This window comes from Gekko japonicus, unplaced genomic scaffold (genome assembly GCF_001447785.1).
Source record: "Gekko japonicus isolate JY-2015 unplaced genomic scaffold, Gekko_japonicus_V1.1 scaffold291, whole genome shotgun sequence".
NCBI lineage: Eukaryota > Metazoa > Chordata > Lepidosauria > Squamata > Gekkonidae > Gekko > Gekko japonicus.
Window position 1 is genome coordinate 1,038,148 of NW_015175978.1, and position 19,087 is coordinate 1,057,234.

General features: G+C 48.5%; 1 protein-coding gene across 2 annotated transcripts in view; it reads left to right on the forward strand.

The window, feature by feature from the left end:
* The window catches only part of MAPRE1 (microtubule associated protein RP/EB family member 1), a 32,113-nt gene that overhangs the window by 380 nt on the left and 12,646 nt on the right, over positions 1-19,087 (forward strand). For both annotated transcript variants that reach the window (XM_015426182.1, XM_015426183.1), the window contains exons 2-3: positions 6,298-6,421; positions 14,967-15,112. In XM_015426182.1, coding sequence (XP_015281668.1) covers positions 6,301-6,421; positions 14,967-15,112 — 267 coding nt within the window. In that variant the 5' untranslated portion in view covers positions 6,298-6,300. The remainder of the gene's footprint in view (positions 1-6,297; positions 6,422-14,966; positions 15,113-19,087) is intronic.

The following is a 19,087-nucleotide window of genomic DNA, read 5'->3' on the forward strand; positions in this document are numbered from 1 at the left end:
CCCCCGCCTTCCCTTGAGCGGCTGCCGGCTCCCGTCGTGCTGGGACACGCTGGGCCACACGACAGCCCCGCGAGGTGGGCCGGCGCCTGGCGCAGAGGAGGGGGGGCGTCCTGGCGTTAAGTGCCGGGGAGGGGGAGGAGCCGCGGACGAGTGGAAGAGCCCCTCGCCTGGCCTGCGGAAGGGCCCCCTCTGGCTCGTGAGCGGGTCTCCCTCGAAGCTGAGTCGGTGTGAGCCGGCTCACAGTTTCTGAGCCTCCGGCTCGCACCTTTTTGTCTCGGCTCAGGGACGGGAGGGCTCCAGAGCAAACTGATTTATGCAGCGGCCAAACTCACAGCTTTAATGCCGCGGCCCAGTGGGAGAGTGAGTGTGAGCTAGCTCATCGTTTTTTAGCCTCCAGCTCACACATTTTTGTCTTGGCTCAGGAGGGAGGGCTCCAGAGCAAACCAATTTATGCCGTAGCCAAGTCGCTCGCTCACCACTTTCATGCCGGAAGCTCACACAGTTGAATTTTTGCTCACAGGATTCCACGGCTTAGAGGGAGCATTGCTCCAGGTGCGGCCTGACCAAGACAGCGTGCAGCGGGACTATCACATCTTGCGGTCTGGTCCGGTCACAAGGCAAAGAGGGCCACCCCCCCTTCGCTGAACAGCCAAACCAGAGAAAAGAGCCCTGCCCCCCCCCAGAAGATCCACAAAAATGCAGCAGCGAAAGGAATGTTACTTGTACCTGTTCTTCAAAGTATGCCACCTCTCAGAGTAGAATTTCTGCTCACAAGGCACCACAGCTTAGAGGGAGCATCGCTCGTGAGCAGTGCTCCCTCTCAGCCGTGGAGTCTCGTGAGCAAAAGTTCTGTTTGGTGAGCTGCTGGCGTTGAAGCGCTGAGCGGGAGATTTTCAGCTGCTCCATCAATCAGTTTGCTCGGGAGCTCTCCTTCCTGAGCTGAGACAAAAAGGTGGGAGCTGGAGGCTAAGAAACTGTGAGCTGGCTCCCACTCACGCAGCTTAGAGGGATCATTGCTCATGAGCAGTGCTCCCTCTAAGCCATGGAGTCTCGTGAGCAAAAATCCTACTCGGTGGGCTGCTGGCATTGAAGCTGTGAGTGAGCTATTTGGCTGCTGCATAAATCCGTTGGCTCTGGAGCCCTCCTTCCTGAGCTAGGGCAAAAAGGTGTGAGTTGGAGGCTAAGAGACTGTGAGCTAGCTCACACTAACTCAGCTGAGAGGGAACGCTGCTCATGTGACCAGTCAAAGACTTTATACCCACCCACATTATTCTAAAAACCCAAGACCAATGACTGAGCCGGAGTCTCAGATGTGTTTCTTCCTGTTTGCTGTCTCCCTATATTGTGTGAAACTTACACTTCCTTCCTGAGCTAAGACAAGAATGTGTGAGCTGGAGGCTAAGAAACTGAGTTGGCTCACACTCAGCTTAGAGGGAACACTGCACGTGAGCACAGAGGAAGCCGCTGGGTCCTGAGTCGGACCTTAATCGAGTCTCTCTGGGTCAGCCTCGTCTGCTTGGACTGAATCAGACCCTCAGTCCATCGAGGTTTGACTTGTCTACTCAGACTGGCAGTGGCTCTCCAGGGTCTCAGGCAGAGGTCTTTCATACCACCTACTACCTGGTCCTTTTAACTGGAGATGCTGCCGGGGATTGAACCTGGGACCTCCTGCATGCCAAGCACTACCACTGCTCTACCTCTGAGCCGCAGCCCCTTCTAATAATCCCCAGCATTGCCAGCAAAAAGGACCAGGCAGTGGGCAATGCACAAAGACCTCTCTCTGAGCGGACGATACTGATTTTGATGGGCCAAAGGTTTGATTCAGGGTAACAAAGTTTGCGTCCAGTAGCACCTTTAAGACCAACCGGGTTTTATTCAAAGTGTAAGCTTTCGTGTGCAAAGCACACAGATCTCAGTCTGAAGAAGTGTGCTTTGCACATGAAAGCTTACACTTTGACTAAAACTTGGTTTTTAGAAGAAGAGATTGGATTTCTCCCCGTCCTTCACTACCGGAAGGAGTCTCAGAGCGGCTTACAAACCCCACCCCCTCTCCACAACAGACACCCTGTGAGGTAGGTGGGGCTGAGAGAGCTCTGGCAGAAACTCCTCCTTTTCAAGGACAGCTGTTATCAGAACTACGGCTTGCCCAAGGTCATTCAGCCAGGTGCAAATGGAGGAGTGGTTCATCCAGCCAGGTGCAAATGGAGGAGTGGTTCATCCAGCCAGGTGCAAGTGGAGGAGTGGGGGATCAAACCCGGTTCTCCCAGATTAGAGTCCGCGCACTTAACCACGACACCAAACCAAAAGATGCCACTGGACTCAAACTTTGTTCTGCTGCTTCAGACCAACACAGCTACCTGCCTGAATGATTCAGGAATAGGTAGATTCATGTGTACTGACTAGCATTGTGTGTTAGCTTGCCAAAGCTCTCTCACCCTGGCTCTGCATTGGTTCTGTGGCCAAATGAAATGTGCAGGGTGTGTGTGTGGGATTTTTGCTCTGGTAGCCAAAAGGTAAAATGCTAACTCCTACATCTAAAGAAGAAGAGTTGGTTCTTTACCCCGCTTTTCACTGCCCAAATTAGTCTCAGAGCAGCTTACAGCTTCCTTTCCAAACCGAGAGCCAGTTTGGTGAGGTGGTCAGGAGTGCGGAGGACTCTAACGTGGGAGAACCGGATTTGATTCCCCTGCTGATGTGACCTTGGGTCAGTCATAAGTTCTCTCAGAGCTGTTCTCTCACAAGTAGTTCTTGAAAGAACTGTCTCAGCCCCACCTACCTGACAGGGCGTCTGTTGTGGGGAGGGGAAGGGAAAGGAGATTGTAAACTGCTCTGAGGCTCCTTTGGGTAGTGAAGGGCGGGGCATAAATCCAATTTCGTTGTCTTCTGTGAGGTAGATAAGGTTGCGAGAACTGCTCCTGAGAGAACAGTGACTGAACCAAGGTCACCCAGCTGGCTGCATGTGGAGGAGTGGGGAATCAAACCCGGTTCTCCCAAATTAGAGTCCACCATTCTTAACCACTACACCAAACGGGCTCTCGTCTGCATGTGGGCACCCAAGCACAATTTGCTTGACCTCTTCCTAGAAGACCTCAGCGGTGGCCCCACGTAACCTTGCTTGTGCGCATGCGCACGTCAATGTGCGTTCTACAGAATCAGACCAGTGGCCCACCGAGATCAGTAAGCCGCTCTGAGGCTCCTTTGGGTAGTGAAGGGCGGGGTATAAATCCAATCTTCTTCTCCTCTTCTTCTTAGACTGGCAGCAGCTTTTCCACGTCTCAGGCAGAGATCTCACACATCGCTTCCAACCTGGCCCATTGAGCCTGGGACCTACTGCGTGCTGCTAAGGAGATGCTCTAGCACTGAGCCACAGCTCCTCCCCATGCTGCCCATTGCATTATTCATTATAATTCATTATTATTCTTTATAAAGAACACTCCTGCGTTGGGGAAGTAGTGCATGGCGCCTTGGCGGTATGGCATGCAGGGCATGAGAAATCTGTCTCATCTTAAAATATGCCTTGAATTGGGTTGCATTGTTCCTTGCATAGATTAGAGTTGCCTTATTGGGGTCACACAGACTTAAGTTTAAGCAGCATATTCCTGTGACCTTCTTGCTGTGTATGAGTCCTCCTGTCGTGCTGATTAGGGTAGAAGTTGTCCCTAATGGGGCAGGAAGGGCTGCATTCTTGCACCAACCCTCTTTCCTTTGTTTCCCAAGCTTTCTCCTCTGATGGTCTCATCTCATCATACATCATACATGAGAGCCAGTTTGGTGCAGTGGTTAAGTGTGTGGACTCTAATCTGGCAGAGCCGGGTTTGATTCCCCACTCCTCCACTTGCACCTGCTGGATGACCTTGGGCAAGCCGTAGTTCTGATAAGAGCTGTCCTTGAAAAAGAGCCGTTTCTGTCAGAGCTCTCTCGGCCCCGCCTACCTCACAGGGTGTCTGTTGTGGGGAGGGGGAGGGAAAGGAGTTTGCAAGCCGCTCTGAGACGCCTTTGGGTAGTGAAGGGCCTGGTATAAATCCAATCTCTTCTTCTTAAATTTCTGCATCAACCAAAGCTAGTCATGTTTCCATCCCCCATTTTCTGCAGGCTTGCTGGTGGTCAGTGCTTTTTCTTGCCCCTGTGCCTAAAGCCCCCTTCCTTAGATCTCCAGGCCCCCTTCTCGGTCTCTGTGAAGAAATGCATTTTTTTCTTTGGAGGTTTGAAATGAGCAAAACCTTCACTCTTTAAGTTTCAAAAGGTATTTTTTTGCTCTTTGGGCAGAGAGCAGGCAGGAAGGGGGGGGGGGAGGTCAGTTCAATTGCTTTCCAGACTACCTCAGCCCACTTTCATACAAATGCTAATAGATCTAGCAGGAGAGATAATGGGTGAGTCAATCTCTCCCGCTTTCCCCAAGCAGGAAACAGAGATTTGGAGGAATTAAATACTAGAGAGACTACAGGAAGTGAAATTCTGGAAACTTCCAGAAAAGCTTTTCTGACCTGGTTGTGGGGGGGAGGGGGGAGGTAAAACTCAAGGGAGGAAGGAGGAAGACCTATTTTGTGCTGGGTCCATCAGAGTAGACAGAACTCTTAACTGTGGTCTGAAGGAGGCAGCCATTTAACCATGCGCCGTTCTGGAGAGCCACAGAAAGCTTCAAGGTAATTGGAATGCTGTAGAGATCTGTAACTTCGTAAAGCTAGGGAGCCTGTCGTATATTTTAACATCTGATAGGGGATGTAAAAAGAGAGGGACAGAGAATTTATGTTCTACCCATTTGCTTTGAATTCCTTGCTCAATCTGCTGCTGTGCTGAAAGTATGCTGTGAACATAAATACCTTATAAGTTTGGATGCCAGTAGTGGTTCTCTGTACCACATAGACCTCCACTGTCTTGGACACACTGTTTTAAAAGGGAATGCTGGGGGAAGGCAGGCAGTTGGCAGGCAGCTATTCCTCCAGGGGTGTGCACGGCCACAAACTGTCCCTGTGGTGACCAGGCCCCGGACAGCCAGAGAGACAGAAGCAAGGCCTCAGAACTGGGAAGGGAAGCGGGGCGTCCTGACCTTGCCAGCGGGGATTCCGATAAAGGTCGTGTGGTGGCGGCAGGCTATCCAAGAGAGAAAGAAAAGCCTCTCCAGGTGTTGGGAAAACTTTGGGGAGTGGGTTGGAATAGGGCCTGAGGGCCAGAGGAGGCCTGTTCTGCCACAGTCTCCTCTGAGCAGCCATTACTTTCTTTGGTGTAGGGGTGAAGTGCGCGGACTCTAATCTGGGAGAAGCGGGTTTGATTCCCCACTCCTCCACTCACAGCTGCTGGATGACCTTGGGCAAGCCATAATTCTGTCACAGGTCTCTCAGCCCCGCCTACCACACAGGGTGTCTGTTGTGGGGAGGGGAAGGGAAAGGAGTTTGTAAGCCGCTCTGAGACTCCAAGTGAAGGGCAAGGGGAATAAATCCATTCTCTTCTTCAAGCCTTTCCTCAGTACCAAGCCTCTCTTTGCCTGCTTATATCGACGCTTTTCTCTGCTCATTCTTAATTTGATGCCTTATTTTCTTTATTTATTTTTCGTATTTGTATCCTGCCCATCCCACGAGCGGGCTCAGGGCAGGTCACGTCATCTTAAATAATACAATAAGGTATAAAACACAATAAAACATTTATATGAAACATTTAAGATCAGTAGTTTTCGCTGCTGGATAAAATTCTGACCCATTAATACTGATGGGTGTGGCCGGTTGTTGGTAGATGGGTGGCCAGTAGGTAGGAGAGAGCAACCTTGAGGAGGCCATACGTGGACGACCGCTGCCTCAACCAAAAACCTTGCGAAACAGCTCCATCTCGCAGGCCCTGCGGAACGGAGTAATCCCCTTTCCCCATTCTTGTTTCCGCAGTGCCTTCGTGCACACTTTTTAAAAAATGAGCTGAGCTGGCAGACTGCTGTCCTTCCCGATGGAGAACTTCCTTGGGCCAGCTGTTGAGTTAGATGGGCTGTGTCACTCCTGTGAAGCGGCTGGTCGTATTCACTGCAGTACGATTCCTGGTACAATGGGATGTGTCTCTTTGCTGTGTCCGTGGGAATGATCATAGCGTCTGGCTCCAGCTATTTATGGGCTCATCACATTACTGGGGCATTTGGACTTCTGATAAATGGCTAGACTGTCTCCCATAAGCTGACTCTCTTGAAAAGGTGGCCGGCATCCAGCCCTTGGCAGTTGAGAGAGGCTTCCTGTTGATCACAGGGTGAAGAGGGGATGGGTCCTTTCATTCCGTTTGCCACTGGGTAACCCGAATCTCTTCTCATTGAATTTTGTTCAGAAAATGGCAGTTAACGTGTATTCCACCTCGGTGACGAGCGACAATTTGAGTCGGCATGACATGCTCGCCTGGATCAATGAGTCCCTTCAGTTGAATCTGACAAAGATCGAACAGCTTTGCTCAGGTAAGTGGAGGGCTGAGCGTCTGCTTATGGTTTAAATGCATTTCTTTTTCCATTCAAAGAACCAGCTGGGGATGGAGTATCAGACTGGTGTTGATGAATTCTCTGGAGGGGTGGGGATTGCCTGTCTGCCTGCCTTTTATCTCAATTTTTGAGACTGCACAGGAATAAGTAAAGTAGAATGTAGCACAACTTGCTTGTATGATCCCCATGCTTGTATTTCAAACCTTTTTCCATCTGCACTTTGCTTGTAGGATAGAGTGGCATAATCTGGTTTTGGGTGGAAGATTCCAAGCCTTGAGCTAAATCTTCCTTCCCAATTCTGCATTTCTTGAAAGGCAGCAAGTCGAACAAGTGTCGTAGGGCCAAGTGCGGTTGTACACGTGAGTTGCATTGTGTGCTGCTGGGTGACTTTGTATAAAACCTGCAGAGCACAAAACTTGGGAGTTGTTCCTCTGCAGCTTGTTTCGGTCTCTCGGGGTTGCCGGCACAAGGGAGGCTTTTGCAGTGAAGCCAAAAGCCCAGAGGAGGTGAATCCATAGTGACGGTAACTGAACTTGCGGCTTGCAAAGCTATGATGCAGCTTGTCCAAGAGAGGATGTATTGTAAGCTTTGAGTAAGTGGTCTAGGCGAAACATTATTGAACAGACCGGAAAAGTAACCGGAGTGTAAAGTGAATCTGGTAGTGCACTGGAGGACTACATTTTTTAAAGAAATGGTTTTCAAGTACGATTTGGGCGATGAAGAAAATACCAATCCACATACAAAAGAACCTCCTCAGGAAACAATCCATATAACAAAAGAACCTCCTCAGGAAAGCTCCTGCATTAGCATGTTCACAGCCTGAGGAACTCCTACAAGATAATGACTCAGCCCTACCCCACCTTCCTGAGGAGATATTAATTACCTGCCTACCATTTTTCTTCTCACCTTGACACAGAGAGTACTCCATCTTTCTGTGTTATACCTCTGAGGATGCCAGTCACAGCTACTGGTGAAACAGCAGGTTCTCCAATGTCAAGACCATGGCCACACAACCCGGAAAATCTACAGCTACTAAGGAAGAAAAGGTTGCTTGTGCTCCATATATACAACTATGCAGGAGAAGTATAAAGCATTGCAAAAATGAACAGATAGCGAGAAAATGTGTTACGGCCCTGAGCAGCATGAATACTCACTTAATGTGGGTGAACAAGCGTGGCCTTTGTCTGTGGTACTCCAAAAAAGGGAAAGAAATCTAAACCAACCAAGCACAAACCTCCAAAGGAAGTTTAGAAAACTTATTGAGGGCCAAAAGTTAAAACCATAAGTATACAGAAGAGTGTTTATTTCAAAGACATATAAAAACCTTGTAGGGGCCCAAATAAAGCCTCATAAAATGTTCAGAGTAGCAAATACACAAAGAGGAACAGTGCTATGACCTGACACATTTCGGCTCACAAGACCCTCCTTCAGAGGTCAAATAGTACAAAATGCACCAAGCAACGGAGTCCCTGTAAGGCGATAAGCAATAAACAGAATGGGACCAAAAATGGAATGTTCCAGTATGGAATCGAGTGACACACCAAATGGTTCCTGTTTGGGGCCACGAGGCAATTTTATTTGCACTCTTAGGGCCTAAACTGGAAAGTACACATTGATAATGATATTATTTCCAGTATATACAACTACTTCTGACGCAAGGCCAGATATATTTGTGGCCCCGAATAGGAACCTTTTGGTTTCAGAGGGTGTCATCATGTGGGCTGTGCAAGCAAAGGCCTAGCAGGCCCGGGAGCCTGACTAGCAGTGGGAGGAGGCCAGGCCTACAACTCCCAGAAGCCCCTGAGAGGTTTTGGCGCCAATTTTAGCCCAACACAGAGAAAGGGGACTTATAACAAAAGAGCTGGTACACAAGAAGAGTTGTTCTTTCTTCCAAGAGAGGAGAGCCAGAAGGCAGGGAAGAGACCCTCACCCTGAGAGGAAGGGTGAGCAGACTCAGGCCCCACTGAGACAGTAGACTAGGGACTGTGAGTCTAGTCACGTTAGGGCATTTGGTTTCTTTTCTCTTCACCCACTTATTGCTGTTGTTCTTGCACCTTGTTTGTTTCCTATATTGGGCTGACCTGTAAAAATAAACCTTTTATTCGTTGTTTACTCTGCCTGGTCCTCACACCTATTATTTGGCCAAATTAGGGAGGTCTGAAGGTCTTGGGAGGGGGCTCGGGGCCTTCCCAAGGAATCCTAAAACCAGAGTGGTGGCAGCGTCAGGTGACACCCCACCGGAGCCGTGACACAGGGTAACCATGTTGGCTTGCAGTAGAACACCTACATCCGAGACTAGTAGCACTTTAGAGACCCACAAGGTGTTTGGGGGTACAAGTTTTCAAGAGTCAAGAGCTCCCTGGCAAAGGCATCTGACGAACGGAACTTTGACCCTCGAAAGCGCATACCCTGACAGTCCTGTTGGTCTCTGAGGTGCTCCTGAATTCAAATCTAGCCTTACCCATGGCGACACGGTGGGGTGTCTGCTGACTCCAGAAGAGGGAAACACTGGCATCATCGGGGGAAATGGTGTGGGAGAATTCACATGGAATTCACTGCCACAGGAGGTGGTGGCAGCTACAAGCATGGGCGGCTTCAAGGGGGAGTTGGATAAACATCTGGAGCAGAGGTCCATCGGTGGCGATTAGCCACAAGGTGTAGACGGGAGTGATGCTCGGTATTGTTACACAGATAGATTCCCAGTCAAAAAGAAAAGTCAAAATGAGGAGGAATGTTCATTGATTTTAATTGCAATTAAAACACCTGAAAGCAGGCCAAAACTTAGCCTATCAAATATTGACTGCTTTCTGAGCACAATAAGGAAGTAACATGAAGTTTTATACCCAGAGTGACATGGTTAAGAAGGTAACATTCAAAAAGCATAATTGGTTACAAAGGGCAGTGCATAATTTGAATAATATTTTTATTTTTTTATTTATACATTCCATTTATATACCGCTCTAACCTTTTTGCCAGTCTCTGAGCGGTTTACATATAGTTCCAAATTCCAGTTCATCTAACTAGGGCCACATTGTCAATGGGGTAGTGTCTGCCTACTAGCACCCCGGGCTTGTTGGTTTCCGGCTTCCTCCCGTGGCTCCGGATGTCGGCGTTCTTCTGGTGCCCTTCTGGAGCAGATCTTCTGGGAAGCTTCCTCTGCACGGCCCCGTGTCGGTTGCAGCCACTCGTTGGTCAAATATGAAGAAAGGGGTGCCTACATAATATCTTAAAATGTTTACTTAACCTGACCTGAATAATATTGGCCAAGGATTCTTCATACCCAAGCAAAGGTGTCCCCCCCCCCCCCCCCCCATCATACAAAACTACAATATTCTTGGTGCTTGGGGGAGGGGGCAACAGTGGGAGGGCTTCTGGTGTCCTGGCCCCACTGGTGGACCTCCTGATGGACCTCCTGATGGCACCTGGTATTTTTGGTCACTGTGTGACAGAGTGTTGGACTGGATGGGCCATCGGCCTGATCCAACATTGGCCTCTCGGATGTTCTTATATGGAGCAGAGGTCGATCTGTGGCTATTAGCCGCAAGGTCTAGATAGGAACTCTCAGTCTGGGGCAAGGCATGCTCTGTATTCCTGGTGCTTGGGGGTGGGCAACAGTGGGAGGGCTCCTAGTGTCCTGGCCCCACTGCTGGACCTCCTGAGGGCACCTGGTATTTTTGGCCACCGTGTGACAGAGTGTTGGACTGGAGGGGCCATTGGCCTGATCTAACATTGGCTTGTCTTATGTTCTTATGTTTAAGAACTGGAAAAGTAATACAGTGGGAGTGGGTAGTGATTTAGTAGCTGGTGGATGGGTTGATCTTGAATTAAACGAATAAATGAAGAACTTGACTACTAGAAGACCAAAAAAATAAATAAATCCTGTTAACTTTGTGAAGAAAGCAGTTAGCATAGAAGGGAAAAGAACTGGGAGCTTCTTATTTTTGAAGCTGAAATGGCCAGACAGAGTAGTGCAAGGTGTTCGATTTGCCAAAGCCATTGGAAAGGTCAGGGCCCTTGGTAGTTCCTGAGGACAGGCAGCTGTGGACTTTGCGTGGTGATGCCTCTTGTGGGTGTAAGCAGGCTGGCTCTTTCTCTGGTCTTCTCCTCTCCTGTCTTAAACACATTGTTTGGTCATAGCAAGTTCCTCTTTCTGCTGTTTAGGGAGTTTTGAGCAATGTGATTTCCTCAAATCTTTTACAATTGTGTGTGTGTGCTGTGAGCAGGCTGACATTTCAGAGGCATATCATATGAGTGTGCAGGAGCAAGGTTCTAGAAAGCCCAGTTCTTCACTCCGAATTAGTAACACACACCACGAACCCCCTTGTGCATCCTTCTCCTTTGATTTAATGGGGCTTGCCCAGGACATGTGGGTTGTGCCCACTGTGTGGGACATTTGCTTTTTTTAAAAGTTTAAAACATTTTTAAGCTGTCGTTCCACCCAATTTAGGGTACCCAAGATGCCGAACAACAAAAACAAAAGCTTTGAAACACATCTCTCTCTGTCTCTCTGAGAGCCAGTTTGGTGTAGTGGTTAGGAGCGCAGACTCTAATCTGGGAGAACCAGGTTTGATTCCCCACTTCTCCACATGCAGCTGCTGGTGTGACCTTGGGTCAGTCACAAGTTCTCTCAGAGCTGTTCTCTCAAGGGCAGTTCTTGGGAGAGCTCTCTCAGCCCTCCCTACCTCACAGGCAATGTTCCCTCTAAGCTGTGGAGTCTTGTGAGCAGAAATTCTACTTCGTGAGCTACACCGGCATTAAAGTTGTGAGCGAGCGATTTGGCTCCTGCATCAGTTAGTTTGCTCTGGAGCCATCCTCCCTGAGCCGAGACAAAAATGTGTGAGCCGGAGGCTAAAAAACTGTGAGCTAACTCACACTCACGCAGCTTAGAAGAAGAAGAAGAGATTGGATTTATACCCCGCCCTTCACTTGGAGTCTCAGAGCAGCTTACAAACTCCTTTCCCTTCCCCTCCCCACAACAGACACCCTGTGAGGTGGGTGGGGCTGAGAGAACTCTGACACAAACTGCTCTTTTTCAAGGACAGCTGTGCCAGAGCTTGTGACTGACCCAAGGTCACATCAGCAGGTGCAAGTGGAGGAGTGGGGAATCAAACCCGGTTCTCCCAGATTAGAGTCCGCACACTTAACCACTACACCAAACTGGCTTAGAGGGAGCATTGCTCACAGGGTGTCTGTTGTGGGGAGGGGAAGGGAAAGGAGATTGTAAGCCGCTCTGAGACTCCCTCAGGTAGTGAAGGGCGGGGTAGAAATCCAGTCTCTCTCTGTCTGTCTCTCTGTCTCAATAAATGTATAGACATGTGAACAGGAGTGAGAGTCTGTGAGGGAAACTCAGACAGAACAGAAGTCTTCATCAGCTGGTAGAAGACAGTGATCGAAGGGGACAGATGAATCTCCCTGGGGAGGGGATTCCATAATTTTGGTGCCATCACCAAGTAGTCCCTTTCTTGGGTTGCAGCCAGTCTAGCCTCAGATGATGGAAGCCTCCAAATATGGTCTGGTAGAAGGGAGTGGACAGTCCCGAAGTCACGCTGGCCCCAAGCCTCAGAAAGCTTTCTAGGTCAATACCAGCACCTTGAGCTGGGCCCAGAAACAAACGGGGAGCCTGTGTAAGTGGAGCAAGACTGGAGGGACAAGGTCTCTCTGAGTTGGAATTCTGGCCGCAGCATTCTGTACCAGTTATAGCTTCTAGGCTCTGGTGACCAGAGTTGCACACAGTATTCCAAATGGGGTCGCACCATCGATTTATATAGGGGCATGATACTAATAATCCCCATCATAGCGTTGGCCTTTTTTATTGCGGTCACACACTTTCGACATTTTCAGTGAGTTCTACTACGACTCCAAGATCTCTCTCTCTCTCTCTCTCTCTCTCTCTTTCTCTCTCTCTCTCTCTCTCTCTCAGACCCCATCAACGTGTATTTATAGTTAGGATTTTTGGCTCCAATGTGCACCACTTTGCACTTGGCCACATTGAACCCCATTTGCCATGTTGACGCCCAGTTGCCCATCCTCGACAGATCCCTTTGGAGCGCCTCACAATCCTCCCTGGTTCTCACCACCCTGAACAATTTCATGTCATCCGCAAATTTAGCCACTTCACTGCTTACTCCCAACTCCAAATCATTAATGGAACAAGTTAAAAAGCAGTGGACCGAGTACTGATCCCTGCAGTACCCCACTGCTTACCACCCTCCATTGAGAAAGTTGCCCATTTATACTCACACTCTGTTTCCTATTAAGTAGCCAGTTTTTAATCAACAAGAGGACTTGTCCTTTTATCCCATGACTATTGAGCTTACTTAGGAGCCTTTGATGAGGAACTTTATCAAAAGCTTTCTGGAAGTCAAGGTAAACAACATCTATTGGATCCCCCTTGTCCACATGTTTGTTCACCCCCTCAAAGAACACTAACAGGTCAGTGAGACAAGATCTTACCTTACAGAACCCATGCTGAGTCATAAGAACATAAGAGAAGCCAATGTTGGATCAGGCCAATGGCCCATCCAGTCCAACACTCTGTCACACAGTGGCCAAAAATAGTCTCCCTTAATAGTTTTTGTTCATCAGTGTGCCTACAAATTCTCTCCTTAATAACGGTTTCCACCAACTTACCCGGTATTGACGTCAGACTGACTGGCCTGTAATTTCCCGGATCTCCTCTGGAACCCTTTTTAAAGATGGGAGTGACATTAGCTACCTTCCAGTCCTCAGGAATGGAGGCAGATTTTAATGAAAGATTACATATTTTTGTCAGGAGATCCACAAGTTCACTTTTGAGTTCTTTCTCCTGATGGCGCGCCTCTAAGATCAGCACCAACCTTTAGGAGTCTGGGTGTGATCCTGGGTATCCATCCTGTGCTGTGTGAGCTGCACTGGCTTCCAGTGGAGTACCGGAACAGGTTCAAGGTTCTGGTGTCAACCTTTAAGGCCCTTAGTAGTCTGGGACCCACGTATCTTTGGGACCGCCGCTCCCAATATACCCCAATATATCCCCAGGAGACCGTTGCGCTCAGTAGATCAAAATCTACTGGTGGTTCCCGGCCCGAGGGATGTCCGTCTGTCCTCGATCAGAGGCAGGGTGTTTTCTGCCCTGGCCCCCACCTGGTGGAACTCTCCGTGGAATAACATCCACACCCTGTGGGACTTGATGCAGTTCTGCGGGGCCTGTAAGGCGGAGATGTTCTGCCAGGCGTTCGGTTGAGGATAGCGATCGTCACATCCTTCTAGCATTCCCGCTCCCTGTGAGGCAACGGCACTACTGAAATTCTTAGCATCATCTTTTTAGGTAATTACTGTGCTCTGTTGTTGTTAAGCTCTGTGGCGCCCTGCTTATTGGGGAGAATGTTTCTCCTTTAAGACCACACTCTATGTACATTAACTTAGTAGATTCCTGCTATGCTTCAGAGGACTGTGTGGCCCTGAGGAAGGACTGTTCTGATTGCTGGGATAAGTTTAAAGAAAAAATGATTTATTTATAAAAGAACAAAATAGGTTTCTGGGTATGGTTGAACTGTTGTTGAAGAAAGAAAATGTAACTTGACAAGGCTTGGCGTCCCACACAGTCTCTCATACACCAAAACTCAACTCTGACAGGCTTATCTCTCTCATATATAGCCACACAGGCTGAACTCTCTTGCTCATATATAGCCACACAGGCTGAACTTTCTCTCTCATAGCCACACAGGCTAAACTTTCTCTCTCATAGCCACACAGGCTAAACTTTCTCTCTCATAGCCACACAGGCTAAACTTTCTCTCTCATAGCCACACAGGCTAAACTTTCTCTCTCATAGCCACACAGGCTAAACTTTCTCTCTCATAGCCACACAGGCTAAACTAAGTTCCAGCTGCTTCGTCTGTCACACAGAGTCTCTCACAAACTCTCTACACTCGTCTCTTTCAGAACACAGAATCACCTCAAAGACCTCACTCCTCCCACACTCTCAGTCATCAGCCAATCACATCACACTTGTCTCCCTCTATCACTCTCCTTACATTACTGCAGTTAAACTAAACATTTAAAGAAATACTCACACCAAAGCAAGAAATCGTTACAAGCACTTTTATGGATTGTGTGGCGTTATCACGTTGCACACACTGCCCTGAGCCTTGCCTTGTCCAGGGAGGGTGGTTTAAAAATCTAACTAATTAAATAAATTAATGCTCACAAGGTGGCCACACCAAGGTTGTGAAAAAGTCTCTCCCTCAGCCCAGTAAGGGGTGAGAGGACTGTAGTGTCTTGTCCGTGCTTGTCCGATGAAACGCCGGTTGCCTGCCTGCCTGCCTGACCTCGATTTACAGTAGTGAATGCTGTGACCATTTGTCAGGGATTTTCACGCTCCAGGCAAGTTGCGGTGGGTGCATTTGTCACACTGAGCTTAGGTGCAGGGTTGGTTCTGTTCCGGAGATATGCTGGCAGTTCTGCAAGGAAAGCTTTTTCGCGTTTCTTTGCCCTGGGGTGTTCTAAGCTTCGGTCATCACATGGATGTCTCTTATTCCCTTGCCAGGTGCTGCTTACTGCCAGTTCATGGATATGCTCTTCCCTGGTTCCGTAGCGCTGAAGAAAGTGAAATTTCAGGCAAAGTTGGAACATGAATACATTCAGAACTTCAAGGTCCTACAAGCAGGGTTTAAGAGAATGGGCGTTGACAAAGTAAGCTTCCGTTCACTTGATTCGTCCTTTGGAATGCCTGTCCTTTAGGGGAACCTGTCCTAGGTGCTGCTGGGCCTTCTCGGTCGATCTTCCTCTAGGTGCTTGCCAGTCACCTCACCAGCTAATATTTCCCAACGAACAGGTGGTCAAACTGGAGTTCCGCTGGCCATAAGAAGAAAAGATTGGAAGAAGAGGTTGGATTTATACCCCACCCTTTACTTACCCAAAGGAGTCTCAGAGCGGCTCGCAGTCCCTTTCCCTTCCCTTCCCTTCCCCACAACAGACACCCTGTGAGGTAGGTGGGGCTGAAAGAGCTCTCTCGAGGACTGCCCTTGAGAGAACAGCTCTGAAAGAACTTGTAACTGACCCAAGGTCATAAGAACATAAGAGACGCCAATGTTGGATCAGGCCAAAGGCCCATCCAGCCCAACACTCTGTATCACACAGTGGCCAGAAATACCAGTGCCATCAGGAGGTCCACCAGTGGGGCCAGGACATTAGAAGCCCTCCCACTGTTGCCCCCCCCCCAAGCACCGAGAAGCAATGCTCCCTCTAAGCTGTGGAGTCCTGTGAGCAAAAATTCTACTTTGTGAGCTACCGTCATTAAAGTTGTGAGCGCACGATTTGGCTGCTGCATAAATCAGTTTGCTCTGGAGCCGTCCTTCCTGAGCCAAGACAAAAATGTGTGAGCCGGAGGCTAAAAAACTGTGAGCTGGCTCACACTAACTCAGCTTAGAGGGAACACTGCCGAGAAGACAGAGCATCCCTTGCCCCAGAGCCCCTATCTATGCCTTGTGGCTAAGAGCCACTGATGGACCTCTGCTCCATATGCTTATCTAATTCCCTTTTGAAGCCGTCCATGCTTGTAGCCGTCATACCAGCAGCTGCATGTGGGGGAGTGGGAAATCAAACCCGGTTCTCCCAGATTAGAGTCTGCACTCCTAACCACTACACCAAACTGGGCAGATCTGCTCAGCCCAGCCAGGTGCATTTTTCTGGTATAAACTAGAGGTCACTTTTTGCTTTTTGTGTTGGTTAATTTAGAAGAAGAAGAGAAGAGATTGGATTTATACCCCGCCCTTCACTGGGAGTCTCAGAGCGGCTTACAAACTCCTTTCCCTTCCCCTCCCCACAGCAGACACCCTGTGAGGTGGGTGGGGCTGAGAGAGCTCTTGACAGAAACTGCTCTTTTTCAAGGACAGCTGTGCCAGAGCTTGTGACTGACCCAAGGGCACATCAGCCGGTGCCAGTGGAGGAGTGGGGAATCAAACCCGGTTCTCCCAGATTAGAGTCCGCGCACTTAACCACGACACCAAACTGGCTCTTAGTCACTTAGTGTGGTGCCTGTTGGCCTGTTGGCCCCTTCTGGGATGGTTCTCACCACCTCTGGAACGCTCTAAAAGCTAGAAATGACAAGAGTGGTGTCCTATTGATTTAGGTGTTTCGAGTCCGCTTTTCTGCACAGAGAGGACCCATAGCAGTTTTCATCATCTTTCTCCCCTTGGCCATTTTATCCTCATTAACGACTACCTGGTGAGAGCCAGCATGGTGTTGTGGTTAAGAGTGGTGGACTCTAATCTGGAGAGCCAGGTTTGATTCCCCACTCCTCCACATGCAGCTGCTTGGGTGACCTTGGGTCATCCACAAGTTCTCTCAGCTGTTCTCTCAAGAGCAGTTATCTCAGAACTTTTTCAGCCCCACCTACCTCACAGGGTGCCTGTTTTGGGGAGAGGAAGGGAAGGAGATTGTAAACCCCTTTGGGACTCCTTAGGCTAGAGAAAAGTAGGGTAAAATCCTATTCTTCTTCTACCCTATCTGGTGAGTTAGGTTAGGCTGAGTGTGTTTGACTCACTGAAAGTCACTTGGCGAGCTCTTATTTCAAAGCGGGGATTTGAATCTGTGTCTCCTGGACACAGCACTCTGACCACTACAGCCTGCTGGCTATAAAACCACCGTGGAAAAGAAGCAAGATGTGAATTGTCATTCAGTCCAAACGTCCTCCAGAACAGAAATGTGAGGCAGGAAAAGGGGCTGTGACTTGCACCTCTGCGTTGTCCCTTTACACTGTATGTGTGCTGCAGACTAGGTAATTTCTACACCACTTAACGTATCAACAGCTCATGTTTTGTTTCAGCTCTGTTTAAGATTCCCGTTTTTCTGATTTCTGTAGTCCAAGCCCTGTGGTATTGCTCATTGGAAGTCCCATCCTATTGGTTTGGTTTACGCTATGTAATCTGCCAGTTTGGTGTAGTGGTTAAGTGCGCGAACTCTAATCTGGGAGAACCGGGTTTGATTCCCCACTCCTCCACTCGCAGCTGCTGGATGACCTTGGGCAAGCCGTAGTTCTCTCAGAGCTGTTCTTGGAAAAAGAGCCGTTCCTGTCAGAGCTCTCAGCCCCACCTGCCTCACAGGGTGTCTGTTGTGGGGAGGGGAAGGGAAAGGAGTTTGTAAGCCACTCTGAGACTCCAAGTGAAGGGTGGGGTAGAAACCCAGTCTCCTCCTCTTCCTCCTCCTCTTTCGCCTCAGTGGAGAGGTGGACAATATTTAACCAAAATAAAAAAATAAGTTTAAAACATATATGTTTAAATTCAGAGCCAGTGTGGTGTAGTGGCCAGGTGGCCAGCTCCAGTTTGGGAAATCCCGGGAGATGTGGGGTGGGGTGGAGCTTGAGGTGGGTGGGGCTTGGGGAGGGGCTTCAGTGGGACGTGATGCCATAGAGCCCACCTTCCAAAGCGGCCATTTTCTCTAGACGAAGAAATCTCTGTTGCCTGGAGGTCAGCTGCAATCCCAGGAGATCTCCAGCGGCCACCTGGAGGCTGGTAACCCTGTGTAGTGGTTAAGAGCCTGAGAGGTAGGATCTGGAAGATCCAAGTTCGACTCCCTGCTCGTACCGTGGAAGCTCGCTGGGTGACCTTAAGCCCATCACACTCTCTGCCTGGCCTACCTCACTGGGGTGTTGTGAGGGTAAAATGGAACAGAGGAGAATGGAGTAAGCTCCTTTGGGGAGAAATGGGGGATATAAATAAAAGAACAAAGTTTTTGAGTCCAGTTAAGATCAACAAAGTTTAATTCTGGGTATAAGCTTCCATGTGCATGCAAACGTCTTCAGAAACAAAGGTGCCACGGGTTATAAATAAAGTAAGCAAATGAATTTTAAACGAGGTAACGTTTAAGGGGTGTTTAATAACTGACCATGTAAACAGAATATAGTGTAGTGGTTAAGTGTGTGGTTTGATTCCCCACTCCTCTACTTGCAGCTGCTGGATGACCTTGGGCAAGCCATAGTTCTGGTCAGAGCCATTCTGAAAGAGCAATTCTTCTTCTTCTTCTTCTTCTTCTTCTTCTTCTTCTTCTTCTTCTTCTTCTTCTTCTTCTTCTTCTTCTTCTTCTTCTTCTTCTTCTTCTTCTTCTTCTAATAATAATAATAATAATAATAATAATATACTTTATTGTCATTGTACATTGTACAACAAAATTAAAGATGCAATCATTTTGGTGATCTACAACAATATTCATAGACACTCACACACCACTCACTACTGTCCCATAACTCCCTTAAGGTTCACATAACAACTTAAAACCACCAATGTCACCCAAATTCCAATTTCATACAGCATTTAATGCAATAATAGCTCTTGAATAAAAACTATTTTTAATCTATTTGTCCCTGCTTTAATTGTCCCATATCTTCTGCCCGAAGGCAGCAGTTCAAACAGGGAATGTTCAGGATGTGACAAGTCCTGCAAAATGTTCTTTGCTTGTTTTTTCTTGTTCTCGAAAGAGCCCTCTCAGCAGCTACTGCTGCTCCTCCTGCTCCTCCTCCAATATCTTCTTTTCCAAATAGCTCTTATCCTTCCCAAATGAAAGGCAGTTAGCTCAGAGAAGGCGGTGCAAAGAGACTTGGTGGGGAAATAGAGTAATGTGGGGAGAGAGAAGGAAAAAATGAGCAGCGAAATGTCGGTTCTTCGTTAGATA